The sequence below is a fragment of the Numida meleagris genome, chromosome 5 (assembly GCF_002078875.1).
Source record: "Numida meleagris isolate 19003 breed g44 Domestic line chromosome 5, NumMel1.0, whole genome shotgun sequence".
In the NCBI taxonomy this organism is placed as follows: Eukaryota; Metazoa; Chordata; class Aves; order Galliformes; family Numididae; genus Numida; species Numida meleagris.
This window is the reverse complement of record NC_034413.1, coordinates 35,718,996-35,737,707: the sequence shown is the minus strand read 5'-3', so window position 1 is coordinate 35,737,707 and position 18,712 is coordinate 35,718,996. Positions and strand designations below refer to the sequence as shown.

Sequence of the window (18,712 nt, the reverse complement as noted above, 5' to 3'; positions counted from 1 at the left end):
TAGTAGTAAGACAAAGCAGTGCGAAGGATCTCCACATTGAAACTTTATACTAAAAAAGTAACTATTTTCCACTTTCATCACACTGCATGTGGACAAACTAAGCTTCAGTAACAGACTCAATATTGAACTGAAATTACATTTGCCTTTCCCTCTGTGACATAAGAGAATTACACAGCACATAATTAAATGGGTCAAAAAAAGCTGAACATAGACCAGGGAAAGCCATGCAATTATGAATACATCATGAACAAAAATAAAAGCAATTCTTATGCATTAATGGTACATCAAGCTAATTGAAGAAGGCTGAAGTCATTAAAAAGGCATCCTGGGGCAGTACAGTCATTGCTATATTGCACTGACAAGAAATATTAAAATAATCATTTCCAATGTCATTGATAAAATCCACTTTGATAAGCAGGAAAACCCCCTAATTCTTAATGAGGCAATCTGAAGCAAGATCAAATACTAATGAGACCCATCTCTAAAGCTTAGTTCTACTATCCAGCAATCTCAAGATCCAAACATCAAGAGCTACAAGCATATTATTAAAGAAAAGAAAAATGGAGAATTCCAGCTTAAGAGTGAAATTCAGGGCCTGCTTGTGCAGCTCCAACTTCAAACAGCATCAGAGACGAAACCTAAGTGGGACAATGCTAATGGTTACAAACACCTTTCTAAAATGTTCCAAACTCTCTTGACTTTAGCATTCAAACTCTTAAAAGAGCAGTGGGTTGTCACATCGCCTGTCTGAATACTCACCACACTTAGGAAATTACAACCTTTGTCCCAGCATGGGAACTGTTCAGTTCATAAATTATTATCAGGGCCCAGGAAAACAAGCAAATCACCATATGCATTTCAAACAACTAAGAAAAATCATCCTGACAAATTCTCTTTACAAATCAGCTTTCAACTTCATCAAACATTAAAAAACAGTTAACTAGAACCACAGAGGTACATTAAATATGTCTCAGCTTTCATAACATGTTTCTGCACACAGAAGTGAAGTATTATTGTAAAACTTAGTGTTGCAAAAGCATCAACCTACTTAGTTCCAATCAATAGTGAGCTTATCAAGTGTAAGGAAAGGAGGAATTGTAAACAATGTGCTTGGATTTAACTAATGAAGTAACATTCTCATCATAACCATTCAAGTTAAATTATTCGAACACTCAAAAGTGGGGAAAACAGGAATCAAACTGCAAATCACCATGTTAAAGAGAAGTGTACTCTAACTAGAAATTATAAGAAGGTTTTGGGCACTCAAAGTTTACAGGTAGTTACAGATTTAACACCCCACCAGCAATTCAGATTTCCTGAACAACAGGAGTTGGAACTGGGGTTGGCAGCATTGGATGTATGGTCATTAGGAACCCCGGCTATAGATGCCAATCACAGCTGACGCGAATCATTGCATAGTGTTGGACTTGACTAAAGATAGGACTCATATTAAGCAAAAGAAATACTAAAGCTAAAACAAGTAAATCCAACATGATCTCCCCCATTTCATCTGCCACAACATCAATATTGCACCTATTGCAATTAGTAAGTTCATCAAAACTATTTTTGATCAAAAGCCAGCAAAATTAGTAGGCCTTTGGTAGGTGAAATGCCCTTACAGAGCTACCAAAGCAAACATATACTTGGAGCATTCCAGCACTGAACACGAGCTACCCTGGAACTGTAATACAAAGTGATTAAATCCTAAACCTGAATTCTGAGAGTGAATATCCATCCAGATGCAAGCAAAGTTTAGAAACAATTCCAGTGCACAGAATGTGCTCTTCACAGGTATAGAAGCTCCATGTCTTCATACAGGCACATGTGTAGGAGACTATATGCAGGCACTGTTAGCAAAGTGATGAACAACTCTTTCTTTCTCAGTTAGGAGCAAACAAAACAAAACAAACCTAGAAACCTGCCTTGCTCATTCAAGTACTAATGGCCTGACAAGGAAGAGGCCTGATTCCTTTAGATTAAAAGGAAGAAGGGCCACTCCAGTGTAACACCAGCTTCCTAGAAGATGAGATGCTAAAGCAGAACCCAGCAGGGCACCAGACTGGCTGCACACAGTCAGGACCACAAAGAACTAAAAGTTTCCCTAACTGCTGTACCAGTAAGATGAAGTCCCACCTCACCGCAGGCAGTTTCAGTGAATTACACCAGGTACGCACACCATTACATATATAATGCCTATGAATATACAATGTTGAAACAGAATTGGAGGATGTGTGTAAAACTGGTGTACATTTCAGAATGCTAGATTTTATTTTCTTTTGAATAAAACCCAACAAACTTATTATCACTAGTCCAAGGCTGAAATATAGAGCAAAAACGATCAGGAATTGGATTTGGCCCCAGACGTGTCTGGCAACTGTAGCACATTTCTATAGAAGCATTCTTAATTCCATTAGTTGGTAAGTATTAAGTAATAGGTTGATTTCATGGCAGTGGAACAGAATTTGGAATTTCTTGAACAGGTTTGTCGATTCTCTCTACTTACTACTGAAATTTAGTAGGGACACAAATAAGCTTCCTAAAGGTTTACAAATTTATCACATTATCCTTCCCCGAAGAGAGTTCTCTCTCAAAAGCTCCTTGAGAAAAAAAAACAAAAAAAAAATAGAATGTGCACTCTGAATATGTAATTACAAGTTTAATATAGCTAGCACTCAAAAAATAAATATTCTAACAAAAATCCCAAGTGGTTATTTGAAATTCATATTCAATGCAGAAAATTTAGGCAGTGAAAACAGTAATTTCTGCAACCAGTTCAACAGAAAGTAGTGAGTAACTTACGGCTACAGCTTTAAATAATCTTTTCTGAGATCCTACCACAAGGCTGGCAACGCACACCCTTATTTGGACTTAAGCATGGCATTATTTTCCATTTAAAAATTAGAATGTTTTGTATCTTTTTTCATAAGTCATCTTCGCAGATACGTAACGTCTCTGTGCTCTGATATATGCTCATGCGACACTCTCATAATCATGGATGCTGCAGGTCTTTGTAACAAAAGAAAACAGAGCAACAACCCCAGAACTAAAGATTTTTGAGAAGTAGTTCAATGTAATTAAAGTTTCTAAATGCAGAACCAATACGCTCAGATACTACACTGTCATCGCTAGAACAGAAGGCAACAAAATCCCAAGACACATGGCAGAATTTCCACTAGAGGGTGCACTAAGTCCACTGTACATACAAAAGATTAACTAGCTTCTCCAGCCAAAGCTCTACCACTAAACTGTCCAAAATAGTTACAAATAAGAACTTGTTATTCCTTTTTTAGACGGCATACGATACCTTTCACAAGACAAACGAGAACACTGCCACTCTTCATCTTTTAAATCACCCTTAACCAGCCAACTTTACTTCTAAACACCTACAAAAAACGGCCAGCTTTAAACACTCCAAGAATGCCATGCATTACTTCGAATGATTATTCTGCTCCTATCAATTTTCTTATTTATTTCTGATTTCTAGAACGTGGAAGAGAATTTGCAACTACTAAAATGCTCTTACTGTCTCCATGAGCACTATATCAAAACAAAGAAAACTTTGCTGATATCAAGAAAGTACCAAAGAAAGCAGAAAAACAAGATTAAATTACGTAGCTTGAAATGCTTTAGACTATAAGTGGTATTAGGCAACACAACACTGTGCAATATGGACGAGAAAAAGTAATCCTTACCATCTTGAAAGACTCTCTCCACATTGAGACCATAGGTGGCACAGGTTTCATAATAAGTGCATCTCTTGAGATCGTTTGATAACTTCCTTGCTCGGGCATCATCTATGACGCGTGGGTTACTGGAACTTATAGCATCTGCAGCAACAGGAGTAGAAGATATATGCATACAGATTTTAGTATAATTTGAAAACTTTGTCTTATAATTACCACTGCCAATACAGTTGAAATACAAACCATGTAAATTTTAGAATTTTTTTTTTTAGAAAACGGAGGGCATCGATCCAACTTTACACTTTGTTACTAAAACCTGCACCTCACTGATGGATTCTAAAAACCAGGAAAAACGAAGTGGTTATAGCTTACACTGAACATATTTAGGTCACCGGTTCCATAAAAATACATTCTCATGTGAAAGGACATGAGCTCTGAAGTAAAACATGCTTAGAAAAAGAAGTGGCTGGTAGGTATAAACATGTCAAATGATTTTTAAGCCTCCTAAAATAGCAACGCTGGCTTACAAGTAAACTTCACCTGGAGTGTGAAGCATGAAACATTTCATGTTTGTAAGAACAGAAAGCTTTCAGCAGGGAATCAATGATGGAAAGAAGAAACAGGACCGTGCAGTACTGTAACACCTAGAAAGAGTGTTAGACTTGCACAAACATAGACTTCCTTCAAAAACTAGCTAACAGACAGCTAGGGAAATCTATGAAGTGATAATGCAACCAAATCTTAACTGCTGACTTCTTTTCCTTAAGCAGCAGAGGGCGCTAACAACATTTAAGCAGAAATTAACTGAGAACCACCAACTGCTGTTTCGGGAGAGCCCTCATTTCAAAGATCATTTCAAAAACACTGGTCAAACCTAACACAGTGGTATCAAATGTGTAAATTTCAGAAGAAGGCACTGCACGGTTTGACAGTCAGTGTAGCCACAAGGCTCTATTTTCTTCTCACGCTTATTCCACATACTAGCAGTATTTCCATTTTAAGTCACATTTTAAAAATTCCCTTTGCATCAGTGCTGCAACAAAAAACGATCTTTGTAAAACAAATACCTTTCTGGTAACAAGGAGAGAGAGAGACAGAATCATAGAATGGTTTGGGTTGGAAGGGACCTTTAAGAGGAAGGGACCTTTAAGATCATACAGTTCTAACTCCCCTGCTATAGGCAGGGACACCTCCCATTAGAGCAGGTTGCTCAAAGCCCCATCCAGCCAGGCCTTGAATGCTTCCAGGAGTGGGCATTCACAACCTCACTGGGCAACCTGTGCCAGTGTCTCAGAACCCTCACAGTTCAGAATTTCTTCCTGATATCTAGTTTCAATCTATCCTCTTTCAGTTTAAAAGCATTTCCCCTCGTGCTGTTGCTGCCCGCCCTTATAAAAAGTCCCTCCCCAGCTTTTCTGTAGGCTCACTCCAGGTACTGGAAGGCCACTGTAAGATGAAAGACCTCACCTCCAGGTGACACAGAAATTTGCTGAAAAAATACCTCAGCTTCCCCTTCCTATTTTTCAGCTCCAGTTTCAGGACCATGTGGCCTTCTAGAGCAGTTCATTTCTGCTTTGGTCTGTAATTTCTGCTGTCCTAGGAATTTTTTTGTATCTACTTCCCTTTTCGTGTTTTCATCATCTGTTTCCACTCTAAGGCCTTGTTGCTCTTCTTCCTTCTTTGCACCCCACACTTCCCCTTGCTTCCTGCAGCATGGTACTGGTTTCACAGTTCTGCAGGCATGCAGCTGAAAGCAAATCACTCTGACTGTAAGACTGACAAGAAACAAGCTAAGAAAGCAATGAAAAGTTTCAGCAGCACTAAAAGGGAAGATGCCCAAAATCAAATCTACAAGAGTCTGACACTTGTGCTTTCTCTCTAACTTAGCACAGTAATTTCACATTACACAGCAAGCAATGCCTCAGTGTGAAGGAACACAAAAAACAACTTGTGCTACGCTTCCAGAACAGCAGCTCTCTAAAGTAAGGCATCTGAACCACAGCACCTATGCAGGAAGTCCTGTTTGACCAGAATTTATTGCAGGACACCCACATGACTGGATACAGAGAATCTGCCACTCTTCTGATTCTACTCCACTCCAAACAAATAGCAAACTAACTGCAGGGCAGAAAATTACTGAAACACAAACTTGATGCTGTGGCAAAGCAAAGCAGAGAAAATCAAGACACCTCAGATGACAAAACAAACCAAAATATTACCAGGAATTTTCCCTCACTACATTTCTTCATTTAATAGATAGGCCAGTTGCTGCTTCAGAATGTGTTTCAGAAAAAAATTAAACAACACAGATTAGTAACGATTTGTTTCAGGGAGAAAGACTGCATTTCCATTTTGTTGAATGTTTGAGTCTCTCATCTGCCTGATGTCTTTAGGAGTGCCACAGTGCTGATTACTTTCAGGCTGCTAAGCTATGGGAAGTGGCCTCACTTGTGAACTTACACAAATGATTCACCTGCTCCAATTCACAGATCAGCATGTGTATGCTAGCCAAGAAAGCCACCATGACTTGGGCACTGAAAATTTTTATTAAAATCTACTAAGAGAAAAGCAGCTATTTACTAGCTTCTGGAAGCCACTACATTGCCTTGGGAACACAATTCTCACAATTGCCATAGCAGAAAGCAGATACAAGGCTCTCCCATTATTTTAGGCTGAGTACAACCATTCTAAATCATTGCTGCCGAAAAGACCTGCTTCATCCCAAGGGCACCACATGGCCATTTGCCTCCCCTTTTAAACCAGCCCTTGTAGTGCCAAAGACCTGTTGCAAGCCAGCCAAGGAAACCTAGATGTCAGCAAGTCACCTTGCTGACTACCTGCCCGCTTTACACAAGTTCTCATGATCAGACCAATGGGGCAGCACTGATGGGACAGGACATGGCACTGCCAGCTTGGAACAGTGTATGTGTTCACATGTAATAAAGAATGCACTTACCCTGAGTTCCCACTAGTACCATTGGAATTTCACTAGTGTTACGATAGTTAGCCATACGGCTGTAGTAGTGGTAAACAGTCTGGAAGCTAACTTCATCTTCCAAGCTGAAGACAAATATAACAGCATCCACCCACATGGCAAACTGCAGAATAAAAATGGAAAAGGCATACTGAGAGTGAAGCAGTGTAGAGTAAAAAAAACCACTTATCTTACATAGTGGGAAATCGGAAATAGAGAAATGTGGTGACTATAACCAGGTCTTTAAAAAATTGTGGTGTATTATTTAAAAAAATGATGAGTCAATATTCACCATTGTGCAAGTATCTGGGATACACAAAGATTTTCCCCGATGCTAACAAGTGAATCACTTGTTCACTGGTATACCACACTGTAAGCCCAACTGCTATCAGTGCACACTGGCTACATCACAGTCTCAGATTTCTGTATTCGTGAATTACAAATGAAAAGTACTTCTCTCTACGCGCTTGAGTGCGCCATGGAGCGTGTTGTCTCCCCCACTCTGTGCTTGACATGCTTGCATGCTGGTGTTTCTGTGGACAAATACGGCTGTAGATTTACAAGCAATGCTAATAATTCTCACGTCTCAGCCAATGTCCAAAAATATTAATTTCAGGTTTCCAATTATTCCCTGTACAGACACTTGAACTGGACAACCGGCACTGGCTGTCCCATTCAGCTTTCACCATGAAAGCCAACTGCTCTCTCTTGGCATCAGAACCCCACTAAAAGACATGTGCACACACAGCCCAAGGCAGGGTGCTGGGTTAGTGATCATGCAAGTTTTAGCTTACAGGTGAAATAAGATGATTTAAATACATTCAACATATCAGTAAATGTGTATAGCACAGGAAAAAGAAAAAACTTAAGCTTACTTCACTGCCTTTATTTTTCCCTAAGTGATTCCATTCCTACCCAAATTTAGACCAACGGAAACAAGTTTTAGCCAGCAGCACTCATGCCTCTTACATGGCACTTACATTACTACTACGACATGTGAGTTAGGTTAGTGACACACTGAACACACAGAGAGCTGCAAGCAGATTCGTTTGGGAAATGTTTATGTACATTTTGCAAGGTTTCACACACCACCCGTCTGGGTTTGTAAGCACTTACTTCAGCATTAACAGCTTGTGCAGGTTTTTCCTGCTCTGCTGACTGCAGTTCAGCTCTTTACTTACCAAGGTCAAAATTCTAACCCAATTATCCACATAAATATACTATAATGCTGCAAAAAGCAGAACCTTAAGGCTAAAGTAACTAGCCCTGTCTAAATTATAAGTGAGCATTGAGATGTAAACATTTTTCTTCAGATAATGTTCCATTTCTGTTATAAATATTCAGTAGCCCAGAGGTAAACTTTCTATGGTAGGAATTAATAAGGAGATTAAAGATTATTAAACATATGTGCAACTTGAAATTATGCCCATGACACAACAAAGAGAACTGACAAGTAAAACATCTTCTGAAAAGCACACTAGCACTATCACCTTAGGCCTTTCATTACTTCTCTGAAGAGCCACAACAGGAATTAAACACCCCAATTTACATAGCAGGGATCAAAGGCAACACAGCGTCTGCTCATGAGTTTGCAGATAGTTCAGATAAACCAATTCTGGGAGAACCAATTCTGGGAAACCAATTCTCCAGGTACCAAAATGTTAGATGGCTGTGTGTACTTGCACAATCACAGTATTATTTTTTTTTCTTTTTTTAATGAATGAATGCTCTCTGAGCATCAAGGCCTGGCAAATGCTATGTACTTCAGCCAAATTATTCACAGGCTAAAACAGAGAACTTCATTGAGGCTACAGATGTGTGAGCCACACTTCCTTCCAGGATGTCCCTTCTGGTCTCCGTTTCCCATACCTCCTTTCTCTTCTCCTTTGCCCAGACACTTTCCCTCACGCTCCCATCCTCCTGTAGTTCATGAGCAACAGTGGAGCTCTGAAATCCAAGCTACTGCCGCTGGCACGGCTCCCATTCAGCTGTTTGGCAGTGGTGTAGCTCCTGTTGCTGAGCCGCTACCGAACAGCTGAGCAAAGCCAGGCCGGTGCAGACGGTGCACTAAAGAAGCCCTGTGGGTCCCACCTAAGAAAAGGTAGGGGGAAAGCTGGAGGATGACTGAAGACAAGGATGCTGCCTGCAGCCAGGTGAGCAGAAACTTCTCTGGTTTCAGAATCACATTAGCAATAAGCAAACACTTCGTTAAAATAGCACAACAGTGCTAGGCACACAAATCCACAGCTCCCTTCTTCCGATGAGCCAGTTGCCTTCCATGAGGCAATGAGGTGACACAATATACAGAAACCAAGTAAAAAACCTGAGAACTCAGCAGTGACCCAGAACTTGGAAAACTGAGTCTTACAGTGGCTCAGACAGGAAAATGTAGAAGCAATAAGGAATACGGATTTGTGCACAAGTATGAATGCTACTGAGTATGAGGCTATTCCATCTGTATTTAATCAATATTTCTTCTGAATTAGAATCTAAAAATCGCCATGAAATTTTGTGTAATCATAACGATTAAGCATTCAGTATAACTTACCATATATTTCTGCTACATAATTTCATGCTGTTCTTGAACTCACAAGTATTTTGTAAACAGAGTTCTTTTCACCCAAGAACAACATATGCATTTTAACAGCAGAAGGACGAGTGGGACACAGGAAAGAACAAAACAAAGCAAGTTCTCTTAAATGAAGGTTCTGGTAACACAAAAAAAGGGAAACGACGATGAAGCTCCATGTGCAATGCTCACCTGTGCCTCTGGAGGGCCACCTTCATCTCTAATCAGCAGCAGATAGCTCTGTCCATCAACTACTATCTCTTTCTTGAATCTCCCACCTGTTACACAAAGTGGCTCATTACAGAAGAGAAAAGGTATGAAAGCAAAACAGAAAAAGGCTTCGCTTGTGGAATAAGGATGTCTAAGATCTTTCACAAATATATGAAATGCTGGGAACGTAAATTTAGTTCATTTGCACTAGAACAGAAATTTTTGTTATAAGTTGCACACTTTAAGGATAATGGGGAAAGAAAGCCAAAACTGCATTATAAACTTTAACTCTCACGTTAGATGTACGTGGTTTTGATACTGCCAGGTAAAAGACAGTAGTCTTTTTTATATAACTGTGAGAAATGCATCTCCAAAAAGGGCAAATATGTCACAGTTGTATGCAGAGAGATCTGTTAGCATTAAAATAAGTTTCCCATAGGTCTTAACTTTTCCTCAAGAGAAGCCCAGTTCTTACAGTACACATGTAGTGTTATGAAAATGGTACTTCTATTGTCACAAATCACAGTTAGGGGAAAATACCAGACACAAGTTAGACAAAAAGCTACAATGGTACCTGATAGAGATGTACTAAACTAACAAAGAATGATGTGCTCCTTCCTAGCAGGATGGATTACGGGCCTATGTTGGAGATCTAGATAAGAATAGCAGAGTTGCACTCGCCATCTAAATGTTATTCCTGGGCCTATTACTGAGCTGCAGAACAACACTGAGTGCTTGTGAAGACCAAAGGATTGTCACTGAATCCAAAGCTGAAATGCAGCACACAGCCGCACTGCTATGCTCCCTTCCCACCGTGCCCACACGATGACTTCAAGCATGGCCCAAGGGCAGCACTGGGACTGCTTTCCTTTGGGGCCAAGTATATTTGAGGCATCCTGCTGTTTCTTGTGACAGACTTTGGGTGACGACAAATCACATTTAGGGTTTCTGGTGTGACCGAGTCTACACCAGGGTTAGCAAGCTTGGGGTGCTTCAGGATCTGGGTTGCATTCCGACTCCTGAAAGAACTCAGGTCACCCACTATGCCACAAAGGTCCTCCACACTTAACAATGCCCAGCTGTCGTACTTCTGAACTTAACAGGCTAAGATAAAACATCTCTACTGCTAAAATTATTTCCTCACTCTCACTTTATGACTGGAGTTATCTTCAGATTTCAATTCTATTTCCCAGCAACCACTTCAAATTTCTCATACTGCCACACTAAATGCGTTTAAACACTTGATGGGTGAGTGAACAACTCTCGCTTGTTTTTACAAATTAGCTCTTCAAGCAACCAAGCAAGCGCACGCAGGCTGATGCTGACCCTCCCAGCACTGACAGAAATTAGTAGCCTGAGACCTGCCAATCTCCCAGCCCATTACAGCAGGTTTCAGAACACGATCACTCAACAGTTCAGCTCTGTGCAGTAAATGTTAAGCATGTCCAAATACATTTCAGGTGTAATAGAAGACACAAGAACAGTGTTTTCTTCTTCTACTTTCATTTTTTAAATCTACTCCATCAAGAACAGTGCCAAACACACAACAATGAATAGCATCATACTTCCAATTAACTACACGGGATGGTGAGAGTATTATGCACAGATTTTCATCACCTTGGTCAAAAAACAAATTTCAATTTTGTCTTCCAAGACCAAGGAGCTGATAAACATATCATTAGTGAACTTGAAAAGAATAATCAAAACTAAATATAATACTCTGAAGGGAACCTAGCCTTAGCTCCCAGGAACTCCACTTCAATTAACCAGATCATTATTTCTCTATGTTGTCAATTAATCGTATACGCTTCATAATGAAGTGTTAAATAAAATGAATTACTTAATACACAGCTCTTCAGAGGAATACTTTAAACCTTTAAGTAAATGCAGCATATATGTGATTAAAGAGGGAAAGCTCTGTATAATTACCATTTTCTAAATCCTTTATCTTAATACTGAAAGTTCACACAGATAATTATAAAATATCGTGAACCAAATGCATTTAAGAACTACCTCATTATTCCCTTCTTGTCAATAGGATGCCTTTCAAATCTCACTCACTACATCTTCAAACACAGTCCTTGGAGGTATAATGAACTTACAGCAAAAGTGAAATGGAAAGCTTAAATAGAGACTTAGGAAAAAATATCTATAGGTGTAGTATTAAAGTGTATACAGATCACATGTGAGCAATGATATGAAATTTGCTCGAGAGCCCCTTCAGGGCCAAAGCAATTTTTATTTATGTGAAGGAAGCAGCATTGAGAAGTGTACCATGTTTAACTAAGATAGCATAAAATTATTCAAGGCCTCTCTCCCTATAGGAACCCACCTTAGGTGACCAGCTTATTTGCACCTGATCCTGGCCTTCCCCACATGTTTAAAAGGATGCTCTAGAATGGAAAAGTTCATTTGGAAGGAGACTACAAGGCTCACCAGATCCAGCTGCCTGACCACTTTGGGGCTAGCCAAGAGCTTGTTACTGAAGGCACTGCCCAAATGCCTCCTGCACGCTGACAGCCATAGGGCACCAAGCACCTCTCCACAGAGCCCGTCCCAGTGTCTGACCACACTCACTAACTAAGGAAATGTTTCCTGATGCTCAGCCCAAACCTCCCCGGTGCAGCACTCCGCCATTCCCGTGTGTCTTGCCACCAGGGAGAAGAGACCATCTAAGGTGAAGATACTGCAAACAGAGAAATGACCTTCAAAAAGAAAAATAAATAAATACGTGAATGAATAAGGCTCAAAACCATGAAAAACCATGTCAAGTAGTCCCAAAGGAGTTAGCTAGCTTTGTTCCAGTCACATTAGTATTTTGACACGTGCAGCTTTTTAATGAGGAAATTTCTCAGCTCCCATATGTACCTGCCAAAAGAGGTCACTGACGCAGAAAAGCAAGTAGCCTGGACCCCGGCTCTGAGGAACAGAACAATCGCTCCTGTGATGCCCTAACAGCCATGGCAAAGCACAAAGACAGAGTGAAAGACATGCCATCAACAGCTCAACTACAGTCACTTGCACCACCAGTTCCACCTTTAACATCATAGAAAAGCCATGCAGGGAGATACCTACATAAATCTCTACATCCTGGAAAATATTTCCATGAGATACAGCCGTTCATGTAAAGAAATTACTAAAACTGCATGGAAGTTTTAATTTGGGAGGATGATAGTATGTGGTTTATTTTCTCTCTAAATCTCTAGACTAAAAATTACTGCATTGTTCTCAGTTTCCCTGGGCAAGATCAGAATCAATTCATACAAACTAATTTTCAGATGTGCTCCTAATTTTACATAAGGAAGCAAATATTATTTCTCCATAGGAAGCACACAAATACCTACCAGAAGACATAGAGCAGCGCTTGGGATGCAACCCACAAAAACACCTGGTCTGTTGCGTGCATTATTAGGTCAGATTCCAAATGTGAAATGCTCCAGATAAAAATCAAGCTTTGATCTATGCGAAGCTAAACAAAGTCTGTGCATCAGCAATTTGCAGCCATGGCTAGAGACCTAGCACAAGGCAGAACACTGGGCTGAAGGAATCAACAAAAGCTCCTTAATCTCATTTCTACGCGTGTCACTCCTACAAAGGCTGATGGTTCGAATCAACAGTAAGGAAAAAAACATCCCCCAGTAGAAATTAATACTCATTTCAAATAGCACACACATTTGCGATCAAAGATGCTCTATATTGTAAACACTTCCTACTACATGGGAATTCCACAGAGCAAGTTTTTCACCCTGTTTGGAAGGCCTGGGCACCTCTTCCTCTAGCTGCTAACCATTTCACTGAGCAATTGCTCACCAAAGCAACTGCTGATTTTCATGCTATGTCCCCAGGCTCAACTTCAGTTGCCAGACTCTTTATTCAAGCAAATTGCCACAGGGATGGAGTTATTTGGCCATATGAGAAAGATAAATCTTGGGGGGCAGGCCGTATGACAAACCCATCCAGCAGCTGACTGCCTATCGCAGCCATGGGGGAAGGCAGGGGGGACAAGGAAGAGATGGAAGGTAAGAACCAGCTGCAGCAGCCTCTGCTTTGCATGCCCAATAACATCATCTTCTGACAAATATGACTGTCTTATAAGCAGAGATTCTGTCTTTTATCTTAAGAGTAAAGACCATGTCAAGAATCCAGATTATTTCAAGAAGGGCATCTTCTAAAGATGTTTTTCTCTGCATCTCTCAATTAAGCAAATAAAGCATAAACAAGGCATTAAAATTAATTTTCACCCGCATCAAGTTGTGCTCAGTGCTTGATGTCAATTCATATTAGCAGCTGAAAAGCCATTACAAGCTATTATTCAGCCACACATAAAGTTAGCTTTTGGGAATTTCCTTAATGCCAAAAATTGTGCAAGATAACACTTGAGAAACCAAATGTGGTTGAGCTGGGGTGACTGACTAACCATAAAAGTACAAAGACTGGGGAAGCATCACTTTTGCTCATGCCCAGAGCCACAAGCAGTTAACTGCATGAGCTTTCCAAGAACATACGACAGCAAAGCAACCTAGTCTGGGCTTTTCAAAACCCACCATCTGTTTCTCCTGAAATACAGATTTCAGTAGCGTTTTAGGAAATGCATAGATTCATTTGTTGACTAGAATATCAACATTCTCCTTGAAGTACCAAACAACACATCTATTTCCATCAGCATGCCTTTTTTAACTCCTTCCTAACCGGAGCCTTCAGAACAGCTGCCACCCATCTCCTCATACCTTACTGTAGCCAGGAAGATGAGAAGTAATTCAGACTGCAGCACGTTGCCACCAAAACTAGCTATTTTGATGGGTAATAATGACTCACGTAGATGGATTCCTTCATAATTCCTGTTATCTCATCTTGCTCACTTCTACAATTAAAGCCGGGTACACCCACAGGCACAAAGCATGTATTATCACAATTATTAATAAATAATTTATAAATAATATTAATAAAATATTTAATAGTTACAGAAAAACTGTCAATGAAGCACTAACGTATCATCTTGCTCTCCCATGAAGGAAAGTTTAGAGGCCTTTGGTGCTGCAACTTTAGTAGCAGCTGCAAGCTGCAATGACATTCAGCAATGTAATTTTGAGAGGCATTCATTTACACACTTGCAGTACTCGCAGAGAAGGCTCTATCTAGCGGGTCCAGAAAACTGGGCAGTGATATGAGTGGAGACTGACTGATTTTACAGCATTCAGAAAAACAAAGCTTATCCTTTTAAGAAGTATTAATTGCACATAATCGGAGGATGTAATTCATGCTATGTAATATGGTTAGATAGAAACCAGGCATGCGTGTTCATCTTGACAGCAAACAGAGACACTTAGGCTGAAGGATATTTCTGCAAAGGTACTAGTCTCATTCCCAAGTAGCACTGAATTTATTAATTAGAGCAGCACAGTGCTGAACTGCCTGACTGCGGCTGCAAATTACCCAAATGAGAAATAGTCACCTGTCAGGGTAGAACTGGAAAAGATTCACCAAAGGCAGCTAGAGTGAACACTCTCTCGCTGCCTCTGCTGTGCTGAACCAAAGAAGAGATATTAAATGGCCCTTCTTCATCTTAGGTATCTGTTACCTTATAGACATGAATGTTTAGCCCCCAGAGATAAAACTGTAATTCATAGAATCGTAGAATCATAGAATGAGCTAGGTTGGAAAAGACCTACAAGATCACCTAGTCCAACCATCCACCTACCACCACCAACCCCACTAAACTATGTCTCCCAACGCTATATTGAAACACTGCCTCTTAGCTAGTCCACCAGAACTATGCCTGCCACGTCACACATGCCTGGACAGAACTTAACGATTGTCTCTCCTCCTAAGGAAGGAACAACACCAACCTGCATAGGATTGTTCATTACAATAAATAGGTTTGAGATTTTAATATTGTTCAACATCCTAGATTCAATATGCAAAATTCTGAAACAGAGGTAAAAAAAAAAAAAACCTGTGTCCTGCAAGTGAGCACTCAGACTTTTAAAATTGCTAGCAAGATTAGACACCCATCAGATTGTTGTGATGAAGTAACATGTTTTCACCCAACATTTACTGCACAAACATACAGAAACTTTGGCACTGTGCAAATAACAGCTGAATACATTTGTTTTTGTAAGGATGCCCTTTTTCACAGTTCATTCAAGTGAAAAAATATTTATGACAGTTTAACAGGGGGAAAACAAACAGCAGTAACCTGCAAGGAGCTCCCTCCACCAGCAGTTACGCAGATCCCTTGTGTTTACCCCCATTCGCAAGTGCCAAGAGACCTGTCAGCAACACCTCTGCCACCACAACACCTGCAGCACTTTCTCTGTATGGTAAGTCCTGTGATTGCAACTTGAAAGGATTATAAGGCTGACTAACCACAGCTTCCTGTGTAGCTGCTCCTGTATTTCACATTTCCCAACACCATGATTTCTAAACTTAGCCCAACAAGGCAGAGCCATGAATGTCACATGTTTGAGATGAATCAGACAGTAACACTCTTCAGATGAAGATTCTGCGGGACTTTAAGAGTTGTACCAAGTACTAAAATGTAAAGCAAAGAAGGTATCCATACGTTTATATGGTGTATGATTAAGTTAACGGTCCAACTTCTACTTATAAGGCAGAAAACCAGGCTTATCTGAAAGTCTTTGCTTGCTTTCGACTTTTTTTGGTTTACTTCACTGACAGCAGGTGCAAACGGTCATTTGAATGCATCACACCCACTAACTGCATACATGCTGCAACTCTAATTTTAAAAGTTTATTTTTTTCAAGCCAGCTGGAGACAAATAACAAAAAGCAGCAATCAACTTCTTTGGGCAGGATGTGACACTGCTTTCGTACACTCCTATCTACCTGTTTCCATCGAGCTTTCTTTTTCCTTGTTTTAAGTACACCCAAAATACCACTTTCCAAACAAAGCTCTCTACACTGTAAGCCCCATGACTTAAAATAACATAGCTCTTCTTTACTGCAATTCATTAAAAAATTAAATGGGCCTACTATATCTTTCATTTTTCAGACATCAGCCTGAATTCAGTCAAATATTCAGCTTCTACTTCTCAATCTAACAAGTTATCTCCTGCCAATATCTGCTCAAGATTTTTGTACGAAAGTTTGATTTTGTTGTTGTAATTGTTGGTTTTGGTTTTTTTTTTAGTATTCCTTGGCTTTTTATACTTAGGTTATAGCTAGCTTCTCTGATATCTGTCCTTTCATCACAGTACTACAGTGCAAATAGTAAATTTGCAAAGTAAGAAGTAAAACCCTGAAACTAAAATTGGACCTAGCTACCTGCAACCATGCTACTGAATGTCTGAACTCTATTCAGCCCTTTCTTCCAGCAGCAGCCACTCCATGCTGCTGACTTCTGCCTCACAAGCACTGCAAATGCAAAAAACACAGGAGACTTAATGGCCACTTCTATTACTAAGAGACTGAAGTTACAACAGCAGCTACGAATCTAAATTTGAGTTTTTACCTGGGATGGAACTTTCAGAGAAGCCTGTTATTGCAAGGGCACAAATCCCTCAGACGTAAGTCATCAGAACCTTTGAGTATTCAGGCTACAGTGCATTAAAGACATCATCTCTAAGATCACTCTGTCCTCAAGGCACACGGCCTATTTAGGAAGTCCCTTCGAGGAAAGTGCTTCTTCAGCATCTTCTCCCCAGAAAAAGAACAAACACTAACCTCTTCCTTAAATCACCATAGTTCCTTATTTGTGTAACACTTAAAGCAGCAGATGAGTAGCCTGCCAGAACAGAGCTTTTCAAAGGATTCACTAAACCACACAGCTAGTCTCAGGGGGATGAGGAGAAGGGCTGCGGAACAGAGATTTCAGAATACATAAACACACTCTTTTATGCTAAGCCTGAAAGGCTCCAAGGGCCCAAGAGAGCCATTTGCAGCAATACTTAAAAATCATCAAAAAAGACAAGTGTTATTGCATATCTGGATGTCAGTATGAAACATCAAATAAAAATAATTAGCTGATACAATGAAATATAGGAAAAAAACTGAAAGGAGATAATGGTGAAATCCATGTCTAAAGCTATCATTGTCTCCCACGTATAGGGCCAGTGATGAAGAGATGAAGAAAAGACTCTGATAGCTTTGGCTGCCCTGAGTGCTACATAAACCTTGTGAAACATCGCAACAAGGATTTGAATTGAACATGAAACATTCCAGCTTCACTATGTTTCCAGCCTGGGAATTTTAATGGATGCAATACCCAGCTACTTGAAAGGAATAGGACTCTTAAAATCAGCATCACTATTTTGAACTAATAATACGCAGTTAGAATTCTTACATAGTCTCACTATATAAGCTACGTGTGTAAGGGCAACTATGATGATGATTTTAAGGAATTCCAGGAAACCAGAAGTGAAAAAGCACAATGTTTTCACAAAAAGCACGCAAGTACATACTCTGACAACAAATTTCATAGCTTTTCATTTACATTTCAGTTGGCTTGCTCACCAGGAACAAACATGGCTTAGTCTAGGAAACATCCTCTTCTGTTAAAACATGAAATCTAAATCTGGTTGTTTAGTAAATATGGCCTCCAGATTCCTACATAGTTGAAAAAAATTAACCAGATAAAAATAGCCAATGATTTGTGTGTAGAGATCTATGAACTTCAAAATCTTATTGCTCACAGGACGAGTGAGAAACAGAAGAGAAGCAGCTCTGCAGCTCCCAAGGTCAGTGAGAAGGAGGGCAGGAGGTGCTCCAGGCATGGAACAGAACTTCCTAGCCGCCCATGGCGGAGCAGGCTGTCCCCTGCAGCCCACCTATCTTACTTGGAGCTTTCAATACATCTGGGCTGCAGCAGAAGCTGCACAAGAAAACCTAAGAACTAAACAAACCACTGCACCTCACGTGCACTGCAGTGTCTTTGCAATCACAACATGCCAACTGGCACAGTACCTAACTAAGAACTTCCAACCCATTCTACCAATACAAACAAGAACTAAAACAGACTACCATTAAAGGAAATGGGAAGGATGAAACAGATGGACGCTGAAAAACTTTATGTAAGCAATAAAAAAGCCTTGGATAAAAGAATTAGAGAGTGGAAGAAAGATACTTAGAGCAGCTAAAGTAACTCTAAGAGTTTCCCATGCTTCTCTTTTATACTGTGTACAGCATGGGAAACTTAGGTACTGTCAGCATAGAAGGCAGAGCGCAGACAGCATAGGTAAGAGGCATACTCTTTGTTTTCCTTTGTATTCCAGATTCTTCCACACAGATACATGAAATCTTCACCAACTGCAATGGTTAT

General features: G+C 40.0%; 1 protein-coding gene across 6 annotated transcripts in view; it reads right to left on the bottom strand.

Annotated features, from left to right (window-relative positions):
• The window catches only part of AGAP1 (ArfGAP with GTPase domain, ankyrin repeat and PH domain 1), a 334,310-nt gene that overhangs the window by 206,212 nt on the left and 109,386 nt on the right, over window positions 1-18,712 (bottom strand). For all 6 annotated transcript variants that reach the window (XM_021400246.1, XM_021400245.1, XM_021400243.1 and 3 more), the window contains exons 4-6: window positions 9,419-9,504; window positions 6,640-6,781; window positions 3,693-3,827 (exon numbers count right to left, since the gene is read on the bottom strand). In XM_021400246.1, coding sequence (XP_021255921.1) covers window positions 3,693-3,827; window positions 6,640-6,781; window positions 9,419-9,504 — 363 coding nt within the window. The remainder of the gene's footprint in view (window positions 1-3,692; window positions 3,828-6,639; window positions 6,782-9,418; window positions 9,505-18,712) is intronic.